The sequence below is a fragment of the Capsicum annuum genome, chromosome 8 (genome assembly GCF_002878395.1).
Source record: "Capsicum annuum cultivar UCD-10X-F1 chromosome 8, UCD10Xv1.1, whole genome shotgun sequence".
In the NCBI taxonomy this organism is placed as follows: Eukaryota; Viridiplantae; Streptophyta; class Magnoliopsida; order Solanales; family Solanaceae; genus Capsicum; species Capsicum annuum.
The window spans coordinates 128,669,056-128,677,824 of record NC_061118.1 but is presented as its reverse complement, the minus strand read 5'-3'; the positions used below and the strand labels follow the sequence as shown (position 1 = coordinate 128,677,824).

Genomic DNA, 8,769 nt, shown 5'->3' with positions numbered 1-8,769 from the left:
TAATCCGTTGCAATGTAACTTTTTTAAATGCACTTTTATGTAATTTCCTATTATTTTAATTGTTACTTAAAATTTGTTGTAACATATCATTAACTCCATTAGATAACCACCAAAACTCTCATTTTATTTAGCTATTAATTTAATGTGATTGCATAGTCTCTCTTTTTTTCTCATTTTGTATTTACTTGGTATTTAATAATCCTACTTTATCCAACCTTTTACAGTAGCTATACCTTGTAAACCACTTGTAGATTTATCCATTTGAACTATTGAAGTGTGACACTGTAATAATGGAAATTAAACAATACAGATACAATCTATCAAAATGTTCATATTCATTAAACAATACAATATAACACAACACAATACGATAAATTATTAAACAATAGGCAACAACCATCCGAATAGGGTTAGGGTACCCACTACTGTTACTTACCCATAGTAATACAATTTTTCCATGCATGACTACAATACATTGAACATTATTGGAGTAAAATTGATGTTGCCTACGGAGTACTTATTGCTCACTGTAAGATGGAGGGGTTTAGCTAAGTTTTAGAAATATTAACTAACAAACATTTAACAAAACCAGCATCACGAATTTCCTGATGTCTTGTGCACAAACCCAGCAATATCAAATGTATCCTTCCCATTCTTCGTGATGACACCCTATTCAAATAGTTGTCACTTGTCAGGTTTGTCATTCACGGCTAATTTGATTTTGGCAGATTTAAATAACGTGGAGTTCAAACATGCACCAATATACAACAGAACAATGGGAAAGAGAGGCTAATTTACCGATAGACTAACCTTTTCAGTGATGATTCCACTAATCACATTAGCTGGGGTGACATCAAATGCAGGGTTCCAAACCAAAATACCAGAGGCAGCAATTTGTTCACCTAGTCCTCCACGTGTATGTAACAGTTCCTTCGGAGATCTTTCTTCTATCACAATTTCTTCTCCAGAAGAAAGGGATAGATCAACAGAAGTCAAAGGAGCTGCAACGTAAAATGGTATAGCATGATGCATCGCAGAAACAGCAAGGCTGTAAGTTCCAATCTTATTGGCAGTATCACCTGCAATAATATGTAAAACTCCACATAAAACACTATGTGGTTTGAAAACCAAAAGGCACATGTGAAAGTAACTCATAAGCACCATTTGCAGCTACACGATCAGCTCCAACAATGACAGCTTTCACACGACCAGCATTCATCAATGCAGCTGCAGCTGAATCAGCTATAAGGGTGGCTGGGATATTTTCATGAACCATTTCAAATGCAGTCAATCTGGATCCCTGATATTAAATAGAGAAGACATGTAAAAGTATCTTTCTCTGACTGTCTCCGGCTAGAGGCCAGACGCAGAATGGCTCATATGGTAGTCAGACAAAATCAAACAAGCAAAGAAGCCTTTCAACAATGCAAATCAGAAGTAATGTCCACAATCAAGTTTCAGTTGAACATATACTATTAGGTATCTGATTCTTCAGTACATGATTACTGAATTTGTAGTTAATCAGAATATAAATATAATGATCTAGTAGAAAAACATGTATTTTCATTTTTCACAGGCTAATCTACTGAAATCCGATCTTTATCTGGCACTTATAAACCAAAATGCACGTAGATTGTCCCAATAGAAGAGAAGCACAGTATAATTGGATCTTCTTCCTTTACACTTTCTATATTTGCATTTTCTTTAATTTTTTTTGGGGTGTGTGTGTGGGGGCTGATGAATTCCGGAGTTAAATAGCAGTTGTTTAGCATTTCCTATAATAAAATGCTGATGAATACAGGGAGTTGGGGTAGCAGTATTACAACTGATTGGAAAAAGTGGATACCGAGTTTTCAGCAAAAATAGACTAAAACCTTCTTTCCGAGTCCCTTAATTAATTCTTCTTGTTTTTGTATTCCATATTTATCTGATATTCTGTCCAAGGTAGTACATTTTAACCCATTTTAGTTTGATCCAAGTACACAACACAAAAACAAGAATCGAAGCATAAAATGTTCTACCAAACCAATATTTAACACTATCCATGCGTAAATTACCATCAGTATCAACATTATGCTATAACTGCCAAATGGATGAGTACACTTATGATACCTAGAAACACACTGCACTCTAAATTACCATAAAAATTTTATTATGGCACGGCTACAAATTAGCATTACTCTGCAACAGTGAAGAAAATGCAGAAACTCTATTTTCTGCAGCCTAGCAGGGAGAATATGCACAATCATCAATAGGTTAATTACTATAATATTTACTCGTTGATTATGCTAGCATTGTGAAAATTAGAATAAACCATAGGCCATGCACTACCTGATTGAATGGACGAGTTTCTGTGCAGTATGCCTTTTCTAAAGCTCCGTCAGCATGAAGTGCCCGGATAACACCAAGAGCAGTTCCATATCCAGCTGTAGCAAGACTGTTGAGATATACAAGTAAAATCAAATTACCCTATATACAAGTAAAATCAAAATTACCCCATATGGATATAGAATTGTGCTTTCCGTTAATCCTGTCACAGAATGATATATTGCAATTACCGGGAAAAATAGACTATCGAAGAGGACCATCTAAGTCAAGTAGGACAAGAACCAATCATGACAATGTCAATAAAACAGAAATCTAGAACTGGAGTACACCTTCCTGTGTTGCAATGGGTCAAAACTGTTATCTTCTGAGAGTCTGTCAGGTAATTCTTAATAAAACTAGCTCCATATGACCCAATTGCCTTATTGGAAGTAACATCATCCTCCAGCATAACTTCAGCAGCTTCAATGTATGCCTGATAGAACCAACGAAAGTTAAAGTGTCATGCAACAGATACAAATGATAAGACAAGTTACTACATTTTCTATGGTGAAACTATCCCCAATTAAGTTGCACCTCTGTTTGCGGCTAATCTCACATTACTGCTGAAGTTGTTAACCTCTCTGTTTCAATTTGTTTGTCTTGCTTTCCTTTTAGTCCGTTTAAAAAAGAATGTCTCTTTTCTTTTTGGCAACTCTTTAATTCTATCATTCCATATGGCATGTTTAAGACCACGAGATTAAAGGGCATTTTGGTACATTATACATGTCTTTAGTTTAAGACCACGAGATTCAAAAGTCTTCTTTACTTTCTTTAACTCTGTGCCAAGTCAAAACCAGACAAACGAATTGAAACTGGCAGAGTAATATTTAAGCAGGAGAGCTGAGTGTCTGTCAAAGCAAGACAATGTTACTACCTGAAAAACTGAATTGGCTTCTTTGGCTGTGGCAGCAGCCTTATTTATAACTTCTTTAAGCTTTACCGCAGCATCTGAAAGATTAACAGCTGTTGGCCGACTGCATGAAAGAGATAAAATATCATCAGATCCTTCAAAGAACTTAAACAACACAGATTTTCGCAATTAAGAGAATGAGCAGACAAATATTTTTGCGGTCCTACATAAATATTACCTTGAAACAAGATAATCCAACTTTTTACTTAGGAAAACGGATGCATCATCAGAAGTCCCATCAAATGAAGCTAAGTTTGAAGCTTCTACTGCCAAAGACAGTGCGGCAGCAATAGCAATTGCAGGTGCCCCACGGACAACCATTTCCTTAATTGCTTCCCTGGCAAATATGAAGAAGGCAAGTGGATCAATATTCAAGAACCTTGTTAGGCATCACATTAGGCAGTGAATCCACATAAAAGTAAAGAGGGACAAGATCTTCCGTCAGATAAAACATATGTGCTAACAAGAGCAACAGTAATGTTATATCAATCAACTAGCCGTCAATTCCAAACAAAATTGAGGTTTGTTATTTATTTGTTTTAAATCGAAATACTACTTTGCTAAGGAAATGGGGAGATCGATGAGGATGTCAACCATCACATCAATGCAGGATGGATGAAATGGAGGCTCGGATATGGAGTTGTCTTGTGTGAAAAGAAGGCGCCACACTTAAAAGGCAAGTTCTACAGAGTGATGGTCAAGAATTCTTACTTCCAGTAATTGAAAGTTGCAGAAATGAGGATTCTATGATGGGTATGCGGACAAAGTAGGAAAGCTAGGATTAGAAATGAGGATATCCGGGACAAGGAGGGAGTAGCTTCGGTGGAGGACAAAATGCGGGAAACTGAGATGGTTCAAAGCATGTGAAGGGGAGATATACGGATACTCCAATGTGGAGGTGTGAGAGGCTGGTTATGGATATTTCAAGAGAGGTAGAGGTAAATTAAAGAAGCATTGAGGGAGAGGAGATCAGACAAGACAAGCTGTAGTTTCAGCTTATCGAGGTATGACTTTATATAGAAGGTTATGGACAATAGGAATTAGGCTAGAACATTAGTAGGTAGCAGCAGTACACTGTCTTTGTTATCCATCCATACTAGTAGTTGTAGTATTGCTCCAATAGTTTCTTGTCCTTTTGATTTCTATTACTATCTGTTATTTTTTGTTTTCCAACTATCAGTTTATACTGTTGTAGTTACTATTTGTTGTTTTGTTACTTCTTTTCTCGACCGCTTTGGACTTCTTTTTCTAGAGCCAAGGGTCAACAGCCTCTCTACTCTCAGAGGTAAGGTCTGACCCCATTTTGTATTATGTTTTTATTGTTGTTGCCATTGTTACTTTGCTTATAAATAATTCTCGATATTGCTGAGCAGGCGTGAAAATAAGCTATGCAATACAATACAAGAACTCAGTAAAACAAATGAATATTTTTTTTTTGAAACTGAATTGAAAAGAGGAAAAAGATGATTACCAGCCATCTTTTGTATCCAAGATATCCAAATAAAGGGTCTCTAGGGGGAGTTTTCTCTGTTCAATAAATACACAAATGTTAAAGTCACTGGCAAACAAATAGTACCCCAAACGTGTAAACAAGTAACCTAAGACTGCAGAGTAAAAGGGCAGCAGATTCCGAGGAAGAGCCCACCCACAAAAGGATTTATTGTATGGAGCCTTACTCTACATATGTGCAGTTACTCTAGGCTCCCAAAATGCAGAGTGAATGTGATAAAAGTTAAAAAACAGAGAATATATAGAGTAGATTACTTGATCAAGTAGCTGAAGTGAGCCACGTTTATAGCAAATCGACTGCAGAGTTTTGTCTCCATTAGACATAGCCATTCTTCAAATTCAACTGGAGTCCAGAGAGAGAGCGTGTGAAATTGCACCTTGTATGAAAGCCCTAATTCTGAGTGGTGAGGTTTGCCTTGTTTAGGGACTAACATGCGCCTTCGCTTTGCATTTTTGACCCAATAAAAACAAGTCTTTAAAACTAGCTTTCCTTTTTTAAAAAAAAAAATATATAATACAAATACAATTTTATCATTTGCACATTAAATATTTTAAAAATTTTTATACTCATTTATCTCTCAAATTATATTTTTATTGTTATTATTTTTACTTTTTTTTATTTTTCATTTAATTTTATTTTTATGTTTTAATTATTTGTCTCAAACTTTATTTTTTTTCTTTTTTCTTTTAACTCAAACATTATCTATTTCTTTATTTTTTTTATTTTTTTTTTAATTCAGTTGTCTCAACCTTTATTTTTATTTTATATTTGATTTTTATCATTTCTCTTTTTTTCTTAATTTTCTCAAACTTTATTTTTAATTTTTCCTCTCATTTTTATTTTTCTTAATTTTTTTAATTCTTCGCTTTTTTCTTAATCTTTATTTTTTTCTTGCTTTTTTTTTTTCCAATCTCTTTTTTATTTCTCTATTTTATTTGATCATTTTTTTCTCAACTTCTATTATATTTTTCTAATAAATAAAAAATTGGATAATCCGTATAGGATCTTCTTTTTTTACATCAAAGCAAATTTAAGGGCATGAAAACATAACATGGTAAAGTCAACTCTTGTCCGTGGAGTATAATTTGTTGTTTGAAAGTCCTTGAGCTATATCTTGCCTCTGAGGCAATAGTTGTAGAACATCTTATAAATGAAAACACAATGTGGTAGAGTCAACTCTTGCCCGAGAGGTATAATTTATAGTTTGAAAGTCTTTGAGCTGACTCTTGCCTCTAAGGCAATAGTTGTAGAACATATCATAAATAAAAACATAACGTGGTAGAGTCAACTCTTGCCTGTGGGACATAATTTGTAGTTTGAACGTTCTTGAGCTAAGTCTTGCATCTAAAACAATAGTTGTAGAACATCTCATAAATGAAAACATAATATGGTAGAGTCAACTCTTGTCCGTGGGGCATAATTTATAGTTTGAAAGTCATTGAGCAAAGTCTTGCCTCTAAGACAATATTTGTAGAACATCTCGTAAATGAAAACATAACGTGGTAGAGTCAACTCTTGCCTGTAGGGCATAATTTGTTGTTTGAAAGTCCCTGAGCCAAGTCTTGCCTCTAAGGTAAGAGTTATAATACATCTCATAAATCAAAATACAATGTGGTAGTGTCAACTCTTGCCCATGAAATGTAACTTGTTATTTGAAAGTCATAAGTCTTGCCTTTACAATGTGGTAGTGTCAACTCTTGCCTATGAAATATAGCTTGTTGTTTGAAAGTAATAAGTTTTACCTTTATAATGTGATAGTGTCAACTCTTATTCATGAAATGTAATTTGAATGGAAGAAATCGAAGAAAAGAACAAGAATAATAAAAATTGTGGAAAAAGAAGAAAATGAAGAAAAATATTAAAAAAATAAAAATCAAAGAAAATGTAGAAGTTGAGAGATAATGGAAGAAAAATAAAGGTTGATAAAAATTTAAAAAAAAAGAAGGTCGAGAGTTTTTTGTTTTTTAAAAATAAAAAAATAAAATCAAATCAAAGAAAACTACAAAAAGTCTTTTTTGTAATAAAAGTAGACATTAAGAGGTGTAAGGAAAAAAAAAAGTAAGGGTTGAGAAAGACTAAAAAGAACAAAAAAAAAAGAGAAAAGAGAAAATAAAAAATCAAAGTAAAAGAAAAAAAAGAAGTTGAAAAGAAAAAAGAAAAAAAGTAAAGGTTGAGAAAAATCAAAAAGAAAAAAAATCAAAGTAAAATTAACAAGAGAAAAAAATAAAAGTTGATAGATATAAATATAGAATTGTTATCCATTATAAGGATCATTTATATAATTTACTTCATTGGCCAGGGGTAATTTCATACAAAAAAATGTTAGTTAATAGGTAAAGGCTATTTTATAGAAGCTTTTTTATTTGGGGCTAAAATTTGAAAGTCACCCCAATTAGAGTCTATTCCTGAGCCTTACCCAAATATATAAATATAATACTAATGTAATAAGGGATTGGTTGCCATGGAGATTAAATTATAATGAGATTATAATTATTAGAATAATTACAGATATATAAAATAATTTCAAGGTAGATAAAATAAGGTAGAAAATCTTCAAATTAATTTTGGAATAAGATTTATATAAATTGATGATATAAACTTATGCCGTCTAACAAATTTAATATAAAATTTATTTTAAATTTAGTTTTAAAATATTGCACTCTATTCTGCATAGGAATTACTTCCACAAGTAAAAGAAAGAATCTTAGGTTAGAGTAGGTCATAGACTTAGATGATTTCCATTAATACAGAATAAGAATAAATCAACATGAAAAACACATACCCCCAATACTTTTTCCCTTGCCAAATTCTAAATTTTGGAATTGATTTCTATTGAAAAGTTCAGTTAGTTATGTAGTTGGTTAATTACTGTTTCCATTTTTGAAATTACTGTTACATTGAATTACTGCTCATAGAGTTAGCTAGTGACTAGTCGTGTGGTGAGCTGGCAACTATGAATTGTGAGTGTGGTGTAGTTGAGCTAAGAAACTTTTAGATAATTCTAGAAGTTGTACACTAGTCTATAAATAGATGCTTAGTTTTAGTAGTGAGACTCAGTTACACACAATCTGTATCCTCCTTTGCTTTGTTCAATAAAGTCTTATACAACTATGGCTTCTCATCTCTTTTTGTTTCTCCAATTGTTACTATAAATTTCTCATGGTATCAGAGCATCGATCGTGGATATTGGAAAGATAGAGTTTATATCTCTATTGTGCAAGGAATAGATCTCTGTTTAGCTGAAATCTCAGTTGATTCTCTTCGATTGAGTTCAATTGAGTTTTTCAATGGCGCCAAAAATAATTCGAGTGATCCTCTGTTTAATGGAGCTTCAGATATATCTAGAGCTACACTAATTTCAATCAAACTTGTTGGATAAAAAATTTATAGAGTATGGAGTAGGTCAATGAGCATTGTATTATTGGAGAAAAGGAAGTTTGAATTTGTAACTGGTGCATGTAGTAAAGAGCTGTATAGAGAAAAATTACATGAACAATGAAAAACATGTAATGCTATAGTGATATCGTGGTTGATGAGCTCAATTAGTGCAGAGTTGTTGAGTGACATTATGTATGCAATAAGTGCATATGAAGTGTGGGAAGATCTGAAGGAGAGATCCAATAAGGTAAATTATGTGAGAGTGTATCAATTGCACATGACAATTAATACTTTGTCATAAGGAATTGATTTAGTAACTACTTATTTTACTAAGTTGAAGAGTTTGTGGAATGGGAATGATGAGTTATCCATGCTTCCTCATGTGATTGTCCAAAGTCTAAGGACTATGTAGGTCACCTATCTGAGCTAAGGATGATACAATTTTTGGGAGACCTTAATGATTCCTATGATCAAGCTAGGAGACAGGTTCTATTGAAAGGAGCCATACATACTTTTAATCAAGCTTATGCCATGATAACAGAAGATGAAATTCAACAACTTGCTTGTGCTTCTATCACAAGTGATAAGTCTGATCCTATTGCGA

General features: G+C 33.2%; 1 protein-coding gene across 1 annotated transcript; it reads right to left on the bottom strand.

Annotated features, from left to right (window-relative positions):
- Positions 1 to 318: 318 nt before the first annotated feature.
- LOC107838873 (methylthioribose-1-phosphate isomerase) lies at positions 319 to 5,272 on the bottom strand. Its single transcript, XM_016682112.2, has 9 exons — positions 5,042 to 5,272; positions 4,749 to 4,804; positions 3,456 to 3,614; positions 3,242 to 3,341; positions 2,658 to 2,800; positions 2,332 to 2,437; positions 1,162 to 1,300; positions 811 to 1,079; positions 319 to 669 (listed from the first exon to the last, which is right to left on the bottom strand). The coding sequence occupies exons 1-9, from the start codon at positions 5,114 to 5,116 to the stop codon at positions 595 to 597; spliced, it is 1,122 nt and encodes a 373-aa protein (XP_016537598.1). The 5' UTR covers positions 5,117 to 5,272; the 3' UTR covers positions 319 to 594.
- Between the last annotated feature and the right edge of the window lie 3,497 nt (positions 5,273 to 8,769).